Below are 20,555 nucleotides of genomic sequence, written 5' to 3' on the forward strand. Positions count from 1 at the left end.
TGCAGGCTGGGTGGTGTGTGGTTCTGACAGACTGGTAGTGTGTGCAGGCTCGGTTTTTTGTAGGAACTTTAAAATACTACTACGTCGCATTCTGATCACTTTTATTTTACTTTTTTATTTTTTTGGGGGGGAGGGTGTGTCACTGTTTGGTTTATTTTAATTTTTTGTTTCATTTCCTAATATCTGTTCTGTCTAGTCATGGCTGCCAGTTCCCATCCGATGTTGTGAGGGAGTCCAGACTGCTCCAGACCGTACTGAATAACTGCTAGCTTACACAACGTCTTCAGACTAGGACTTAAGTCCAAGACATACAGGTCAGCAGGTGTTTTGTCTCCTCCAAAGAGGATGAGGCGATCTCCCAGCATGCAACAGCACATGTTAGACGTCGGAGACGGGCCTTTCCCCTTGGGCTCAACCCTCTTCCAGGAGAACGTCTCTGGACTGAACTTCCACAGATCATTGAAGTACTCGCCATCGTCCCAGCAACCAAATATGTACAGCTCTCTATTGTAGCTAAAGGCTGAATGACCGCAGCGATCTTCTGGAAAAGGCTGTGCAGAAGGCGTGTCCAGCCAGTGGTTGGTCTCTGTGTCAAACACTCTGACCCCACTGTAGACCTGACCAGACCAATTCCGATCTACCGCAAATACAAACATCTTTGTCCCGATGATGGTTAAGGAGTGTTCTTTAGCAGGAGGTGGAGTTCCTCTGGTGTTAATTAAAGTCCAGACCATTGTGCTGGTGTCCAACTTGTACATGTCATTAAGGTATCCAGTCAGCTTGGTGTGTCCTCCATAGATAAACATTACCTTCCCCAAGACACAGGCTGAGTGGTGGTACCTCTTCCCTGGAGCAGTCCCAGAAACCTGTGGTTTAAACCATGTGTGGGAATCGACATCAAAGGAATACAGCGGATTACAATTATAATTACAATTGCAGTACCTGGGTGTGTAGCAGAAGTAGACAGTATCTTCAATCAGCACAGCTGTGAAGCTGTAGCGCATGGAGGGATCAGTTCTCACTGTGGTCAACTCCCTCCAGCGTAAAGTCACTGAGTTGAAGACATGCACACCAATCATTCTTCTTCTTTTCTCGTAACCCCTCCATCCAAAGTAGTACAGCTCATGTCTCACCGCTACAGCAGCATGATTTCCTTGCTTTGGGGATCCTTTCTGATGCAACGTCCAGGAAAACATTTCTTAACTCGACATTTGACGGTGAACTGAAGTAAAGCTGTTGGTTTCCTGCTCTGTAGAAGAACGAAGAGCTCAATAGCAAAGGAGAGCCAATGAAGTAGGCGTCTAGATTCTAGAGCTATTTGAATCTTGGTCGAAAGAGTCTTGAAGTCAACACTGAATATAACAGTGTTGAAGTCAACAGTCTTGAAGAGATCTGTGGTAAAGAGTTCAGTCTTGGAGAAAGCTAGGATTGAAGCTTTATTCAACCGAGATTCTTTCTGAGGCTGCAGTGCTTTTCATCATGCTGGATGGATTGAATCGTGTCATAACGGTGATGTCACATCTAAGTATTACATCAGGGAACCCATATTTGGGCGTGGACCAGGTGAGGTGTATCAGGTATACAGTTTATTAATGTCACCGTGGTTCTGACAGACTGGTAGTGTGTGCAGGCTGGGTGGTGTGTGGTTCTGACAGACTGGTAGTGTGTGCAGGCTGGGTGGTGTGTGGTTCTGACAGACTGGTAGTGTGTGCCGGCTGGGTGGTGTGTGGTTCTGACAGACTGGTAGTGTGTGCCGGCTGGGTGGTGTGTGGTTCTGACAGACAGGTAGTGTGTGCAGGCTGGGTGGTGTGTGGTTCTGACAGACTGGTAGTGTGTGCAGGCTGGGTGGTGTGTGGTTCTGACAGACTGGTAGTGTGTGCCGGCTGGGTGGTGTGTGGTTCTGACAGACTGGTAGTGTGTGCCGGCTGGGTGGTGTGTGGTTCTGACAGACAGGTAGTGTGTGCAGGCTGGGTGGTGTGTGGTTCTGACAGACAGGTAGTGTGTGCAGGCTGGGTGGTGTGTGGTTCTAACAGACAGGTAGTGTGTGCAGGCTGGGTGGTGTGTGGTTCTGACAGACTGGTAGTGTGTGCAGGCTGGGTGGTGTGTGGTTCTGACAGACTGGTAGTGTGTGCAGGCTGGGTGGTGTGTGATAATCCTGTTGAAGTATTCCTTTGGTAGGGCGACTGCGGTGGCGGGCCCGGGAGAAAAATAACGCGACACAGTGTCAGACAGTATCACGCTAAAGGTTCACAAAGTCTATTACACAAACAGGAACATATATAGTGCCGGATCATAATAACGTGACATGCTAATGACAATGCAGCAAGGCTGACCTCACTGGCGCTGAGATGACTCTCGTAGCCTGTCTATAAAGTAACGCTATAGGCTATACAGTACAGGCAATACACAATACATGTTCAAGTAAACAGACTTAGATGTATACATGGACAACTTATAACAACAATGAACGGAGAAATTAGGTAAAAATTCCGCTAAATATGACGTAAATTAAACATCAAAACATTAAAGGTATATTCAGTGATTTCACTCAAAAAACCTTAGGTTTAGTTTTTGGCTGGGACCTAAGCCTTTCATCCAATCAGGATAGCCAAAAACGAAACCTAAGGTTTTTGACCCCCAGGGGTTAACTGGGGACAGGGAGGAACTCCTTATATGGTCAGCACACTCTATAGTAGAGAGGATTATCACAACAAAACAAAAAAATAAGTGATATTTGAATTAAGTGAAATCACTGAATATACCTTTAAACGCCATTGACATTGAAGGGGAAATGTATACGTCATATGTAAACGAGCAAATCAGTTAACCAATCGCAGGCAACAGGTATTCTGATTGGCCATGAGTATATGAGATGATGAATGATGATAAGATAAGAGTGCCCCTCACTTCACACGGGTGTGATTTCTCTATTGTAAGCAGCTGAAAAGCTGCATATATGTCATTTCAGGCATGCTTTAAAACAGCTTCTCAAAGTGTAGTCTGTCTGTCTGAACGAAAGAGAGAGAGGATACTTAATTATCAATATGGCAATATCCATCCATCCATCCTTCAACCGCTTATCTGGAGTCGGGTTGTGGGGGCAACAGCTCGGGATTTTAATAATAATAATAATAAAGCTTTATTTACTGTATATAGCACCTTTCAAGAACAAGGTCACAAAGTGCTTAACAACAAAGGGAACACAATAAAGAACACAACAATAATAATAATAGCAAAACATTGGATAACAGAAAGTGGAAAAATACATAACATTCACAACTATAACGGATTAAAAGCAGCTTTATAAAAATGGGTCTTCAGTCAGGAGTGATTTAAAACGAGGAACCGAGTCGGCAATCCTGATTTCCGTGCGTGCGTGTACACACACACGCATGTACACACACGCACGCACGCACACACGCACGCACGCACGCACGCAAGCAAGCACGCACGCACGCACGCTCTACAGTTCCGATTACGACACAGGCAGGCTGCCAATGGGGGGATGTGTTCTCTCCTAAGTATTTTGTCAATGTTCGGCGGTCCAATTAGCGCTGGGCTGTCGCTGACTGTTCCATTAAGACTGAAAAGCTGTCATTAACAGCTCCCAAAACCCCCCCGACGTTAAGCACTCTGACCTCGTTGTCATGTTTTCACTAGTCCCATACTCCAGGGGGATGTTTTTACTAGTCCCATACTCCAGGGGGATCCTCTGATGGGAATAAACGAACACGATATGTGTGGCTAATAGTAGCACACTATTCCCTTGATCATGATGACACACGCACACGCACACACACACACACACACACACACACACACACACACACACACCATCAGTGATAAATCTATAGATCGTCGAACAGAATAACCACTTAAACCCCATTGACTGGGATCCCACAGGGCTTATAGTCTCGCGTACATATAGATAGACTAATCCACAATCTCTGAATATAGTTTTCTTTTTACCACTGTTTCATTTTATTGTCCTTTAAAAGATGATCTCCCTCAGTGAGACACGGAGGGAGGCTCAACCTTTGATGGAAGGAACATTTTGACTGAAGACTTTCTGTGTGTGTGTGTGTGTGTGTGTGTGTGTGTGTGTGTGTGTGTGTGTGTGTGTGTGTGTGTGTGTGCGTGCGTGTGTGCGTGTGTGTGTGCGTTGCAGTACAGTGGCGTGGCGGTTCGGACCATCGTTGTAGGATGCCCCTCGGAGAGGACGAAGTCTCGTGGAAGAAAAAGACCTCAGACATCAAAGAACATTATGACTTCAAAGAAGTGCTGGGCACGTAAGTCACTGTGTGAGTGTGTGCGTGTGCGTGTGTGTGCGTGTGCCTGTGCGTGTGCCTGTGTGACTGTGTTTATGTCAAGCTTGTCGTATTGCTTTTTGAGGGGCGCTAGCCAGAACCAAGAAGCTTGCTACACAGCTTATTGGGATCTGGGATCTCGAGAGCAAATTCGATGACGGGGCTGTTCCTTTTGTTCAAGATACTTGGTAGATGATTGGATGGGACCGTCTGTCTATCACCGTGTGGGCGTGCAAACACAACCCATCATATTGACGTGTCTATATAGCTTCACATCCGGTTTTGCACATATCCCGCCCTTAGCTCACGCTGATTGGTTAGACCACGGAGAGGTTCGGTGTTAGCTGAACTCCCTGAGAGGTCCCAGATGGTTGCTGTGTTGGGGAACATGGTTACCCAATACCGCCCCCATCTGGCAGAGTTAGGTTAGTGTGTACCCCATATAGCGATGATTGGATTGGCCGAGGCCTTAAGAAGTGAGGAGAGAAAAGTGAGAACGCCTAAAGTTGATTGGCCGGAATGAGATGATGTATGATGATGTAAGAGCGCCCCTCACTTCACAAGAGTGTGATTTTTTTTTTTTTAAATACGACACAGTTACAGGACCACTTCACCACTTTTCAACCTATCTTCATATAATAGGTCCTCACTAATAATCATGAAAAAATGGCGCAATTTCTTTCAACTCGGTCTGTGTCTCATAGGAGGGCTGTGGGCAGTTCAGAAACCGTCTTCCAGTGACATCATCGATGGGGAATACAAGCTAATAGAAACGGCAGGCTTTCTAGTCCCGAAAAGATGTAATGCGAACATGCAGGAAGCCATCGTTCTCACGATAATGAAAATCTAAACATTTTTATAAACAAATCTGGTTTAAAAAATAATCTGCCTAATGATGATGTCACTGGAAGACGGTTTCTAAACTGCACACAGCCCTCCTATGAGACAGACTGAGTAGAAAAGAATCGTGCCATTTTCGAGACTCCTTATGCTCTCACCTTGGTTGACCACAGTGGCTTTCATACTGTCTATTTTCTTCTCCAGGGTGGTAAACGCTGACTTAATGTCCCCCGCGAGTGCTTCTCTGTGTTGATCTAGCAATGCAGCTATTTGGGCCATAGTCACAGGACCCGGAACCGGCGAAGTAGTCATGGCGGCTGTGTTGTCGTTGTCCCCCGCCGGCTTCTCACTCACGTTGGGGTGTTTGCTTCTCTTTTTCCCCGTGCCCGACATGTCGGCTATGTTAGAGGCTTCGATTTACTCACGAAAAAATAACTTGTGATGAACGATATATAGGGCTAAAGTAGGATAATAAACTGTGTTTGATGGGAGCGGTGAAACGTGCGTCTACTCCGACATCCTGCGCTCTCCCCAATCGTGCCATTTTATCGTGATTATTAGTGAGGACCTATTATATTATATGAAGATAGGTTGAAAAGTGGTGAAGTGGTCCTTTAAGAAGCAGGAGTTAAACTATGAATCTGGGCTCAGTGTAACAGAGAAAATGTAGTTCTCTATCGTATCAGAGACTATCTCTCCACCCAACATATTTCATATGTATGGGGAATGTCCCCACCTCACTTGTGACGTGGATACCTCTTTAAGACACACCAGTGCACTGGCACGCACGGGTATATAAGGCCCAGGTGGTGCGTGATTACACTGCTTTTTTGATCTCCACCGAGCAGTCCAAGACGTGGTCTCCTCAACGGAAGTGCAGAGCAAGTTATCAACAATAACTGCATTTTTTAGACTTTTTGAAAAGCAACTACTCACGAGTTCTGGCAGCCGGATTAATCCACTGCTGGAGGCAGGTTAGAGAGCTGGCGTGGATCGCTCCTCTCTGGATTGCTGTCACACAGCTCGTTTGTAGGTATAGCAAACAAAAACAGGGTAACACCAGCCAAAACACCGTTACAGGCGTATTGCTGACATAGTGTTAGTTTACGCGTCCTGTGGTGTAGCCTGTCTGTCGACCTGTGGGCAGGGACACAGACAGGACCATTGGCTCTGTAATCCTGTAAAGCAGCGGAATAATCGCACTATACGTTTGTATCACTGGCTTGGTGTCAGTTAACGCATCCGTGATGCATATTCCGTGGGCTGGAGTGGACCTGCGGTTGGCGCAGCGAAACATCAGCCCCGCTATAGGATCATTGGCTCTGTAATCCTGTAAAGCAGTGGAATAATCGCACTATACGTTTGTATCACTGGCTTGGTGTCAGTTAACGCATCCGTGATGCATATTCCGGGGGCTGGAGTGGACCTGCGTTTGGCGCAGCGAAACATCAGCCCCGCTATAGGCTTATCATTTAACACAGCACACTATACACTAGTGTATAGTATACAGGCGTATTGTCGCTGGGGCGGCTTCCGCGTCTTTGGTGCTGTGTTCTTTTGCTTCGCCTCGTGAGAGACAGAGCTCCCTGGGGTGTATTGCGGCTAAAGCCGTTCACACACCCTGGTGTAGACTGCGTGGTAGAACCCGTACGGACGGGGGAAGCCACGGAGCAAGCTTATCCTCCGAACCGTGGGTCCTGTCAGTCATAGACAGGACGAGCTAATTCCACAACAAACAAAGTTTGGTCTCCAGTGCACGGTGATATATCGTAGGGTAAATTGTTGCCTGGAAAGTCGAGGGAGACTCTCATAAATCCCTGTTCTAGTGGCCAAACAGTGGAAATTGGTATACGTATATACACTATATAATGCAAAACGTTTGGAGCAGAGTGTTTGTCTCCAACTCAAACACTCTGTGTCTCAGTGCAGCTAGGAAATTCAGGTGCAACCTCCTCCAGAGAGAGAGAGAGAGAGACTATAGAACTCAGCTGGCTGTTGTTTAGTTATTTTTCTATTTGGAAAGATCCCCATTAGCTGATGCCATGGCAGTCAGCTAGTCTTTGGGGTCCACATGAAACATGTTACAGAGAAAAAAGAAAAAAAAAAACAACACATGAATATCAATATGTGACTGAGAGACAGCAGTGTAAATTGCACATAGGGTAAATTGTGCCCTCACTTCTCAAGCACATTACTATACTCCCCGTTTTTTGAGCATGTTTAAGCAATTAAATTTGTATATATTTAATATAACATATTAAAATAATAGTGTATATAGGTATTGAATTAAATGGAAACAGCAGGGGTTTCTCTGGGGCTGCGTGGGGCACATATGCCCACAGAGGATGGCCATGACCAGTGGGTGACCTGTGGGTTCCCTGGTCATGCTGATAGCAGCTCATGAAGATCCTGACTCCTGTATGTTTTTCTTCCTCTTGCCAGTTGAGGCTAGGAGGAATGAAGGAATCCGACGGCCATATAACACACTATACAGGGGTATTGCTGGCGGGGCGCCAGTTTACGCTCCTGTGGTGTAGCCTGTCTGTCGATCTGAGTGCAGTGACACAGACAGGACCAGTGGCCCGGTAATCCTTAAAGGCAATGGAATACAACGCACTATATGGGTGTATTATTGGCATGGCGTCAATTCACGCATCCATGCTGCATATTCTGTGGGCTGGAGGGGACCTGCGAGTGCGCAGTGAATATAGTTGTGTATATTCGTACGTCTCTAAATGTTTTGATGAATTGAAGATGGTGGGCCCTATTGTAAACAAGTGTAATGCTTTATGGTATCGCCCACTCTCTGTTAACAGTATTTGTATTGAGTTGTACTCGAAATGTACTGTAATTCTGCAAGCTGTTAGTAAATCAGTAAATCAATCAATCAAAACAACAGCCCGGCCAGGCTATAGCATTAAAACGCACTATACAGGCGTATTGTCGCTGGGGCGACTTCCGCATCTGTAGTGCCGTGTTTTTGCCTCGCCTCGTGAGAGAGAGCTCACTTGAGTGTATTGCGGCTAAAGCCGTTCACGCACTCCGGTGTAGACTGCGTGGTAGAACCCGTGCGACGGGGGACGCCACGGAGCAAGCTCATCCTCCGAACCGTGGGTTCTGTCATAGACAGGATGAGCGTATGGCTGCCGTGGCAGTCAGCTTTCCGCGTTCAGGTGTAGTAGCGCACTATACAGTGTATAGGACGTGCTGAGTCTGCCAGGAGCAAGCCCTGAAATCACAGCCATTTGCACACTACTGTATATACGGCGTATTGCTGACCGTGTCAGCTCACGCGTCCGTGATGTAGTTTCGCCAATGTTGGCAACTCGAGTGTGCCGCGGCTGTCGGGCGGAATACTCTGTACGGTGTATCACGGCAAGGCCGTTCACGCACCTATAGGTGTAAACTTGCATGGTATAATCCGGTTACCGGTTCGAAACCACAAAGTAAGCTCCTTCTCATCCCGAGAATGCACTATGGCTATCTAGGCACAGCTAGTCAACACAGGGTTATTCTGTCACTGCTTCAGCACCGGCTTATATGTGGCACTTATGTGACCATTAGGGCCCGGACCTTATTGAGGAGCTGCAGCGACTGGCTTTCAGGCTCCCCAGGCAGTGGCAGCAGGCATGCTATTGATGCCCTTTGGTGAGGTGCCGTCTGTGGCAGCCCCAGGCCAAGCTGCGATAGGAGGACAAGCTCCCCCACGCTGCCTATTGAGCCACCGGCCATGTTTGGCCAAAAGGCCAGTGCTTTGCTACAGCATCCTAAGGAGGCTGTGGAGGTGCACAGGAGGTGCAGGAATGCTCCGGCAAGGCCATGAGTAGCCTGCCTCGGTCACCCCTCAGGCTGTGCAACCCCAGTCAGGTTTGGCAGTTCCAGGGACCTACGGGTCCGGTTACAGGCCAACCGGCAGGGTATGGCTAAAATGTGCTCGGCGGGCTAAGCCCATACCTCAGTCCTGACAGTTAAGGCCCCAGACCCCACCCGCTGTCTCTCGGGACAGCGGTTGTCCTGGAAGACAATTCAGGTGGACCCCTGGGTGGGTTCCACTATGTCTTCGGGAGGGTGGGGTGCTGCTTACAGCACTCCCGGCAAGGAAGGGCTGAGGGTCTTACAGGCCATCCTCCAAGGCGACTGGCTTGCCATGCTCGACCGGGGATGCTTATTCTCAGATCCCGGGTCTGACGCACTGACCGGCTTGTCTTAGATGACAGAACCTTCGAGTCCCGTGTCCTCCCATTCGGCATATGTCTAGCCCCCCGATTGGACATAGTCCTTGGCGGGAGGGCCTTTGCATCCTAAATTGGATAACTGAATGGTGTGTGCTCGCTCAGAGGTGCAGTGCCACAACAACGTGGCCAGGCACCTGCAGCACTTTGGGCACCTAGGCCGGCACCTCAACAAGAGGCCTTGCAGGCGTCAACTCTCACAGTCCGCAGCGCTCCTCGGCATGTGTTAGAGGGCAAAGCAGGGACTCTGTCCCTTGCTCTAGTGAGTCGGGCCACCCTCAGGTTGTGCCTCCGCCCCTTAGGGCTGAGGGCAATCATGGTGCACTTTGTGCCTCCGGCTCTTCTGAACATGCAGCCAGTGCATTATCTGTCATTCACAGTCATGCACTACGTGGGCGTATCGTTGACAGCGTCAGTTTACACGTTCCACGTTGTTCCAGCGAATTCACACTGCTGTTCACACAGCAGAATGTGACGAGACTGTCAGGGGTGAGCAGAACCACCATAAGGTTGTATTACGGCATGGCCGTTTAAACACCTGGGTGTAATTCTGTGTGTTGGAGACCGGTTGAGCTCCCTCCTCATCCAGAGGTAATCGTGTGGCTAGGCCAGGGATCTGGCAACATGGCGGGCCGCTGTCCCACACAAGGGCGACACAATAGTCACCCAGTTGGTCCTCATACCGTTCATCCCTCACACAATAGGCCAGCAGTCCCTCCTCGGGGAGTGGTATTGTCTGCCTTACGGCATGAGCCAATTAAGCCCGTGGAGACTTGGGCTGCAATGGCTTCTCACAGGACAGCATTCTTGCTGTTAGCACTGCAGTGTCAGCCACAAGAATGTCTCTGTCAGTGAGGGGTGCTGCCGCTTCCTACATGGCAATGCTTAGGTGTTGTCGCCATCAATCCCTGCATTTTGCCTACGGCCTGATCAGAGTGTGAGCCAGTCAGTCTATTGATTTTCACCCTTCCCACCCTCCTATAAGCAGGGTGGTGGAGCAGGGTAAATGGGCCTAACTGTCTTAGGCAGATAGTCTCCAAGACTGGACTTCACTCATTGGCTTGTGAAACAATCCAGCAGGCATATAGGTGGGCAGGCAGGCCAGCCCCAACGGGAACATGTGCACATTCCACACAAGGCCTCGCTGCCGCATGGGTTTACGGCGAGATGCCCTCCAATCTGAGTTTTGTGGGACAGCCTCTTGATCGATGCTGTCAGCATTTATCAGGTTCTACCATTATGTGGTATCAGTGTGGCATCCAGCACCCTTCTCACTGGGTGTGTGCTTAGCTCCGCAGCATAAACGCGATGGGAACTATGCACAAAAACGAAGGCCATCCACTTTTTACTTGTAAAACCGTGATGTGACATAAGGATCATTCCGGTTCAGAGAACAGGGCTTCAACAGTCAGCTGACCGAGTGTTCGGCAGGCTGACTTGAGCGGGAGCGCAGGCCCTGCAGACTGCAGTAACCTCGTTACAAAGAAAGGAAGAGCATTTCCTGAAGGGTGCCCTGAGGCCCAGAGGAGCTCAGGTTAGGGACCCAATCAGGCCCATCTGGGGTTAGCTCCGGAGGCTCTACGACCTTTAGTCAGTGAGCGTGACATGCTCAAGACAGCAGTCTTGTCGGTGTCACATCTGCAAGGAGAAATGGGGGAGTTGCGAGCTCTGTCAATCCATAATGAGCTCTGCAGGCCTATGCCGGATGATGGTATAGTCTTGCCCCAAACCGGCCTTTCTCCCCAATGTTTTCAAAAGGGCACGTCTCAATCAGGTGATTGAGCTCTGTCCTACCATCGTCATACAGACAGTAGACATACAGAGACGGAGTCGGTCCTCACTCTGCCCTATTGGAGCATTAGATTCGTATGCCAGGGCCACACAAGGCCCACAGAGTAACGAACCAGCTCTTTGAGTGCTTCAAGTGAGAGTGCATGGATCACAGAGGTTATCCAGCACACAAACAGGTAGGAGTACCAGTGCCGCCTGGAGGGCAGGCACACTCCACCTGGGGACGCTGTGGAAAGGTGCGTCTCTGACAGACCTGCACAGCGGCGACATAGTCTACTCCGTCTAATGTACATTCACCCGGTTATACCGGCTGAACATGCAGCATTCGCTCCCTTCGGGGAGTTGGTCTCGCATGCTACTCAGCGGTGGGTGTCATTGTCACCTTCACCAGTCAAGCCAGCCTTGCGTCTAGTGGGCTGGCTTGGGCGGCCCTTCACCCCTGTGGTCTCTGGCCTTAGCGTCTTGCAGGGCCGGGCTCTGGGTGGCGCCTAGCGCCTGAGCATTTGGCGGCGGATGGCGTCTGGCTGTCCGGCCGTTCCAGGGGTTGTAAATACATTACATTGAACATACATGATGAATCATTCCAAATTCAGTATGTGCTGGGTCGAAGCCCACTGGTGTTGTCTTTGGGGTTCTGGGACTGCTTCGCTTCCTCACGAGGTGTCTTACAGAGTTCCCCATACATATGAAATATGTTGGGTGGAGAGATAGTCTCTGATACGATAGAGAACGTGTGGTTACGTGGTAACCTATGTTCTCTGAGTGAAGAGACTATCTCTCCACCTCGATGTCGCTCAGAAGCGGTGTCGATCAAGTAAACCAGTGTAATCACGCACCACCTGGGCCTTATATACCCGTGCGTGCCAGTGCACTGGTGTGTCTTAAAGAGGTATCCACGTCACAAGTGAGGTGGGGACATTCCCCATACATATGAAATATGTTGGGTGGAGAGATAGTCTCTTCACTCAGAGAACATAGGTTACCACGTAACCACACGTTCCACTTGCAGTACCTGTCCATGGATGGATGGATGTAGGATCTGGTCTGAAGTCTTAACGGATTCATGTGTTGACAGAAAGCTCCTTATGCTGCAGGAATAGAAGCTTATAAACACAACATGCTTTTATATCCGCGCAGGAATCCACTGCTGCGATGTGGAAGTTAATCCATTTTGTGCGGGAACCCATTTTGGTGTTAGCATCATGCTATGCTTTAGCTATTGAAAAATAGCAGATCTACAAGCTCATAGCTACGAGCTTGTAGGTCTGCTATTTTTTGAAAAATCGAAGAGCGACTGACGTAGAAGACATTTTTTTTAATCTGATCTCAGGTCAGAATGGAAAACTGTCAGGATGTAGAAGACATTTTTAGAATCTGATCTCAGGTCAGAATGGAAAACTGTCAGGATGTAGAAGACATTTTTAGAATCTGATCTCAGGTCAGAATGTTAAAAAAAAACACAAAAAAAACATGTTTCTATGTCAGCGGTTCTCAACCTTTTTCATGTCAATGATATGTAATCGCCCGCCGACCCCCATCTGAAAATATGTAGTTCCAGGGACCCCCCCCCCCAGAAGCAAAAGATTTGAGTTAAAAACGCTCGCTCTGAAAGAATATATATATTCAAAGATTTGCGGCCACGTTTTCGCGATTTAAAAATGAAATATAGCAGATCTACAAGCTCATATAGCACGGCACGCTACGAGCTTGTAGATCTGCTATTTATTTGCAACAGCTGAAGCATAACATAAAACATAATGCTTGATGCCAGAAGGGATTAATTGATTTATGTTCAAACGTTACATCCGGAGCATATACAGTAATCATATAATCATATAATCATATAATCCCTGCTATTCTCCTCCTGCTCTGTGCGCTTCTATACAAGCGATCTAGCAGATCTACAAGCTACGTATAGCGTGGCACCGAGTGCCACGCTTACGAGCTTGTAGGTCTGCTATTTTATTTGTAATCGTGAAAAGAATTGGCTCACGTCGTTGAATAATATTATATTCTTTCAGAGCGAATGTCTTTAACTCAAATCTTTGCTTCTGGGGGGTCGTCCCTGCAGGAACAACATTTTCCGATGGGGGTCGGCGGGTCAGTTACATTTTTGGGGGTCCTTGACATGAAAAACTTTGAGAACCACTGATACAGTATATATAGAAACATAGACTATTCTGAAAACTGTCATGATTTTTTTTTTTTATATATTTTTTATCCCACGATTTTGTAACCCATTTTTCACCCCTGTGTCAATTATCTAATGTGATCCTGGGCTCTACACACCCTCCGCCAACCTAGTCCATATATGGGGGACAAGGGGAGAGCAACGGACTTGAACTCATGTTTCCTTCATGCCTGAGTGTCCAAGTTGCTCCTTTACACCTGACAGGGGGGAGTTTCCCTGGTTGGATGTAGCGCATGGAAGGAACACGTTATTCCAACCAGTTCCTTTCCCCTCCATCAGGCACCCCGGCTGGCCAGGGGGAGGCAGTTTAGAGACCAGGATTACTGCATGTTTTTTGTGAAAACTATGATTTAGGAGACATTTGTCAGCCAGTTGAAAGGCCGTCAGACTGAATGTCCTCTGGTTCTCATCAACCATCCAGCCTGCGCATGCTGACAGTGCACTACTTTTTTTTTAGAGCTCTATAATTACATTATGGGGAGAAAAGTAAGTGTGTGTGTGTGTGTGTGTGTGTGTGTGTGTGTGTGTGTGTGTGTGTGTGTGTGTGTGTGTGTGCGTGTGCGTGAAAAGTTTAAATATGGAGATACAAGGATTCTGCCCGGCAACAGTGAGGGCACACTGCTGTCCTCGGAGGCACTGTGTGTTGCAGAGCGTAAAGGTCAGTGCGTGCGTGCGTGCGTGGGTGCGTGCGTGCGTGCGTGCGTGCGTGCGTGCCTGCGTGCGTGCGTGCGTGCGTGCGTGCGTGCGTGCGTGCCTGCGTGCGTGCGTGCGTGCGTGCGTGCGTGCATAGTAATATAAATAAACATTAGTGTTTACACTGGACTAAATACTGGCGGAAAAATAAAAATCTCTCATGGGAGTATTTATTAATCTGTGTTTATGATGTGAGGTCGTCTGCAGCTCGACCTCCTGGAGTACACAGACAGACAGAGACAGACAGACAGACAGACAGACAGACAGACAGACAGACAGACAGAGACAGACAGACAGACAGACAGACAGACAGACAGACAGACAGACAGACAGACAGACAGACAGACAGACAGACAGACAGACAGACAGTCTATTGTTACCTGCCAACCAGCGCTGTCCGGGTAAAACTAAATTACGATTTTTAACCAGTTAACAGTTTATTTAATATTATTTTATTGGAAAAAAGGTCATTACAATTTAGACAATTTAGGCATTTAGCAGACGCTCTTAATCCAGAGCGATTTACATATAAGCAAGAACAAAAGCATGGGAATACATCACATAAAAGCATTTATCATGAAACATGCGTAAGCTAAGAAAGTAACAGTGGAATATCTATATAATGAAACTATACATACACTATACATATAAACTATACATATTTACTACTATGCTATACATATGTACTATGGCGTGCTATGACTATATACAATACAATTATAGTGCTGTCTACATAACATGCTATAAGTCTGTGTCAAATGCTATCTAAGCCAACAGAAATGCTATCTAAGGGGTCATTGCCTTCCGTCTGTTAGAAAAGTACTGTATTTGAAGGCCTTATAGTAAAAGATACCGGTTCTGTTCACAATGTAATGTCTCCCATCTTTCCACAAAATAATATAAAATGCTCGATAGTGGGCTCGATAAGAACCCGTCTCGATAAGCCTGATCGATACGGTGCTCGTTATCAATTAAACGTTAACGAGCTCCATCCCTAGTCATAGGTATGACTCAATATAGTAATAATACAAGCACGCATGCACGTGCACACGTGCGCACGCACTTGCGCACGCAGACACACACACACACACACACACACACACACACACACACACACACACACACACACACACACACACACACACACACACACACACACACACACACACACACACACAGAGTATAGTTGCGGTTACGAGAATGGATTAGGTTGCTATAAAAAGAAAGCTCTTCTCGTGCAGACTGGAGCGGCAGGGAAACTCCTCCGTCTGACGGGAGAGGAATCAATAGTCTGTCTGTCTGTCTGTCTGTCTGTCTGTCTGTCTGTCTGTCTGTCTGTCTGTCTGTCTGTCTGTCTGTCTGTCTGTCTGTCTGTCTGTCTGTCTGTCTGTCTGTCTGTCTGTCTGTCTGTCTGTCTGTCTGTCTGTCTGTCTGTCTGTCTGTCTGTCTGTCTGTCCTATCAGGTTGATAGTTCTCTACTGTAGAGCAAAAATATTACAAAAGAAATGTCTTCTAAACAGTTTTCTGAAAGAGCAAAAATATCTGTTTCTCTCAAACCTTTCCTGCATGTCAATTAATTAATGTCAATTAAGGACCCCAAAAATGATATGTATGTGGCTGCGGACCCCCACCCATCTAAATGATATGTATGTGGCTGTGGACCCCCACCCATCTAAATGATATGTATGTGGCTGCGGACCCCCACCCATCTAAATGATATGTATGTGGCTGTGGACCCCCACCCATCTAAATGATATGTATGTGGCTGTGGACCCCCACCCATCTAAATGATATGTATGTGGCTGCGGACCCCCACCCATCTAAATGATATGTATGTGGCTGCGGACCCCCACCCATCTAAATGATATGTATGTGGCTGCGGACCCCCACCCATCTAATGATATGTATGTGGCTGTGGACCCCCACCCATCTAAATGATATGTATGTGGCTGCGGACCCCCACCCATCTAAATGATATGTATGTGGCTGTGGACCCCCACCCATCTAAATGATATGTATGTGGCTGTGGACCCCCACCCATCTAAATGATATGTATGTGGCTGTGGACCCCCACCCATCTAAATGATATGTATGTGGCTGTGGACCCCCACCCATCTAAATGATATGTATGTGGCTGTGGACCCCCACCCATCTAATGATATGTATGTGGCTGTGGACCCCCACCCATCTAAATGATATGTATGTGGCTGTGGACCCCCACCCATCTAAATGATATGTATGTGGCTGCGGACCCCCACCCATCTAAATGATATGTATGTGGCTGCGGACCCCCACCCATCTAAATGATATGTATGTGGCTGCGGACCCCCACCCATCTAAATGATATGTATGTGGCTGTGGACCCCCACCCATCTAAATGATATGTATGTGGCTGTGGACCCCCACCCATCTAAATGATATGTATGTGGCTGTGGACCCCCACCCATCTAAATGATATGTATGTGGCTGTGGACCCCCACCCATCTAAATGATATGTATGTGGCTGTGGACCCCCACCCATCTAAATGATATGTATGTGGCTGTGGACCCCCACCCATCTAATGATATGTATGTGGCTGTGGACCCCCACCCATCTAAATGATATGTATGTGGCTGTGGACCCCCACCCATCTAAATGATATGTATGTGGCTGCGGACCCCCACCCATCTAAATGATATGTATGTGGCTGCGGACCCCCACCCATCTAAATGATATGTATGTGGCTGCGGACCCCCACCCATCTAAAAATGTCTTCTTCCAGGGAACCTCCCATGAAGCAAATATTTTAGTAAAATACTATATTCAAATATTATTTGCACACGTTTTCAAGATTTGTTTTTAAATTTAAACGTAGCAGATTTACTATACAGCAGATAGCAGATTTACTATATAGATCTGCTATTTTTTTATAGCCAACCAGCGTGCTATATTTAACAACTAAATTGTTTAAATCCCTCAGAAGCTCTCTGTGGTGTGAGATAAGATCCAATATGGAATTTCGGCCACACTCTAAAGTTAAGCCATTCTGAACGGGAACCCCTTTTGGTGTTTTAAACTTCACGTGATGCTTTAGCTATTGAAAAATAGCAGATCTACAAGCTCGTAGATCTGCTATTTTTCATAATTCGTGAAAATGCGTCGCGAATTTGTAATATAATATTCTTGCAGAGCGAACGTTTTTAACTCAAATCTTTGCTTCTGGGAGGGGGGTGGGGGGGAGGTCCCTGGAACAACATATTTTCAGATGGGGGTCGGTGGGCCAATTACATATAATTTTTGGGGTCCTTGACATGAAATAGTTTGAGAACACTGACATAGAAACAGAAAACTGTAATAATTTCGAAGACATTTAGTATATAGAATCCGGTCTCAGATCTAAACGGGTTAATGCGATCACGGTGCATCGACGACGTGTGTAAGACGATCTGTGAAATTGTAAATTGCGAATGTAGCGAGATCAATATGATGCCTAAAGTTATATTGTAATGTGATCAACACGATCACCAAGTCTCGGCGTGGATGCTTTTATGCTGTTTTTTTTAGAGCAATCTCTTTTGTTTTGTTTTTCTGTCCCATATGTGCGTGTGTGTGTGCGTGTGCGTGCGCGTGCCGTGCGTGCGTGCGTGTGAAGTTACTAAATACATACATGAGGGACATTTATAGGCGAATAAAGTAAAGTAGTACTTAATGCGTATAACATTTCGAGGCATATCTAGTTTACTACAATTATTAAAATAATAATAATAATAATAATAATAATAATAATAATAATCACACACACATTCACACACCTTTACATAGATTGTGCATTACACTCACCCATTCACACACACACCAATGGTGGCGGAAACCCTCCAAGGCACCAACCTGCACATCAGGAGCAATTAGGGGTTCAGAGTCTTGCTCAAGGACACTTCCACACTAACTCAGGGGGAGCCCACAGGGTTCGAACTGGCAACCTTGTGGTTACCATCCAGCCACTCTACCGCTGAACCACCGCTGCCCCCAATAATAATAATAATAATAATAATAATAATAATAATAATAATAATAATAATAATATATATATATATATTATATATATATAAGCATCTATCAATAGGCATCAACAAGTGGTTCAATGTTTGCGTAACGCGTGCAACACTCACTGAGACACCGTGACAGCGTTAGCAGGAGGTGTCAGACAGTGTTTGCTCATGGAGGACAGGTGGCAGTGGATGTCTGTCTGTCTGTCTGTCTGTCTGTCTGTCTGTCTGTCTGTCTGTCTGTCTGTCTGTCTGTCTGTCTGTCTGTCTGTCTGTCATGGAGGACGGGTGGCAGTGGATGGTTATATTGGATTTCCAGAAAAGAAATAGACCGCTGTGTCCATATAGGTTTTGATTCTATTGGCCGGTGTGTCCATATAGGTTGTGATTCTATTGGCCGGTGTGTCCATATAGGTTGTGATTCTATTGGCCGGTGTGTCCATATAGGTTGCGATTCTATTGGCCGGTGTGTCCATATAGGTTGTGATTCTATTGGCCGGTGTGTCCATATAGGTTGTGATTCTATTGGCCGGTGTCTCCATATAGGTTGTGATTCTATTGGCCGCTGTGTCCATATAGGTTTTGATTCTATTGGCCGGTGTGTCCATATAGGTTGTGATTCTATTGGCCGGTGTGTCCATATAGGTTGTGATTCTATTGGCCGGTGTGTCCATATAGGTTGTGATTCTATTGGCCGGTGTGTCCATATATGTTGTGATTCTACATGGGTCAGAGATATTTCTGGTGGAACCTTTGATGTTATGGCAAATGCAGGTATCCAAAAAAGCGGGTGGTTTTCCCCCCATGGGTAATAGGATCTGACAGGAAATGTAATGTCTCTTTTATTTTCCATGTTTGCAGCCATTTTGAAGCTCAAGAATGTCCCTTCTGTGCCATGAATCTTTAGCCAATATGGATTAATATTGCTTGTGTTTGCCAAAACAGTCAACAATCATGGTATAGAAATCATGGTAAAGCACTATTTCGGGTAGCCACCATCTTGTAAATATACACAATAAGGGTCCAGACACACCCAATAATAAGAATAGGTATTCCATTGAGTCTCTCATGGTCAGAAACCATGAAATAGACACCAAGTTTGCATTTCTAGCTCATCTGGTTCAGAAGTTATGCCAAAACCTATATTTTCTTGGTGCTAATATTGTGGCGGCCATATTGGATTCCATGAAAACTTGCAATACAAAAAATGTTCGTATTTATATTATTGATCAACCTGAGAAGTTTCGTGGAAATATCTCTCAGTTTAAAATGTTGCCCTATATTCACCCCCCATTATAAATAATAGGGGCTAACATTGGGCGAGGCCATATTGGACTTTCTCAACAAAATAGACGAGTTGTCCATATAGGTTGTGATCCTATGGGGTCGGCGGCGATGTGATGCGTGGGAACTTCTGATAGTGCTGACATGACATAATAATCCCATGATTCCCATCTAGTGTTTCATTAGCGCGACGGAACGTGACAAAATAGTCTACAGCTGAGCTTGCTGTGCTGATGACAGGCACAGGCAGCGCACCATGAACACAGTATACACACCATAGAGCAGGGGTTTTCACTGGTGGTCCGCAGCCAGGCATTCAGAAAAGTTATATTTTTGCCTTTTTTTTCTTTACTTTTTTTTACCTTTCTAATATATAATATAAAACTTATTTGCACTCTTTTTACTTGTTTGTAAATAATAATAATAACTTAAGTCGAATCTAACATTTCAAAAAGTCAAGTGCTCAAGGTGTCAAATAAACCAAAAGAAAAGCTGACGGAGTCATCAGCTGCCAGCGGAACAACCATCCTGCTCTTCCACCCGACGCATGCATGCCGTGCTTGCTGCCCAAGGCAAGCACGATAAGACGTTTCCATAAATTATTCATTCAATTCTTAACAATACGTTTGGGAAAGTCAAATCTCCCTGCCATAGAGTTATAATATCTGCCGCGGATCGATTGAATAGTCTCACATAATACGTGACGGCAGAGCTACAAGCTCACAACGCGATGCAACCAGGTGCGGGCTCCACCGGGCCCGTCAGCGTCGCGTCTCCGTCAGGGAATGTTCCCGTTTTAATCAATGAAGGGTGAATCCACTGCCATGCACGTTGTGTTGCGTGACTGCATTAAAATTGCCCCGGTTGGCCGGTTCGTTTTTTGAAGCACACGACGGATGCGCAACGCGCCCGGTGGAGCCCTGGTGTGAGCTTGTAGATTGGCTATTTTTGGTGCGTGACACCGTCGTATGATGATGTATACATTACGCTTTTAAAGTGACGGTACACAATGAACAGTTCCCTCTGTATGTCAGAAAGGTACTGTATAAGGCCCTAGTAAAATGTAGTGCAGGTTGTAGGTTGGTTAAAATAAAGAGAAGATTATTAAAATAGAATAAGATAAAAAATATATATTCTGTTTCTCTGTGTGTGTGTGTGTGTGTGTGTGTGTGTGTGTGTGTGTGTGTGTGT

General features: G+C 46.5%; 1 protein-coding gene across 1 annotated transcript in view; it reads left to right on the forward strand.

Annotated features, from left to right (window-relative positions):
• Nucleotides 1-4,203: 4,203 nt before the first annotated feature.
• The window catches only part of camk1a (calcium/calmodulin-dependent protein kinase Ia), a gene marked incomplete at both ends in the record, with an annotated part of 49,904 nt that continues 33,552 nt past the window's right edge, over nt 4,204-20,555 (forward strand). Inside the window, one exon of the mRNA XM_083789174.1 lies at nt 4,204-4,289. Coding sequence (XP_083645300.1) covers nt 4,204-4,289 — 86 coding nt within the window. The remainder of the gene's footprint in view (nt 4,290-20,555) is intronic.

The sequence above is a fragment of the Protomyctophum parallelum genome, assembly GCF_964188405.1.
Source record: "Protomyctophum parallelum genome assembly, chromosome: 18".
NCBI lineage: Eukaryota > Metazoa > Chordata > Actinopteri > Myctophiformes > Myctophidae > Protomyctophum > Protomyctophum parallelum.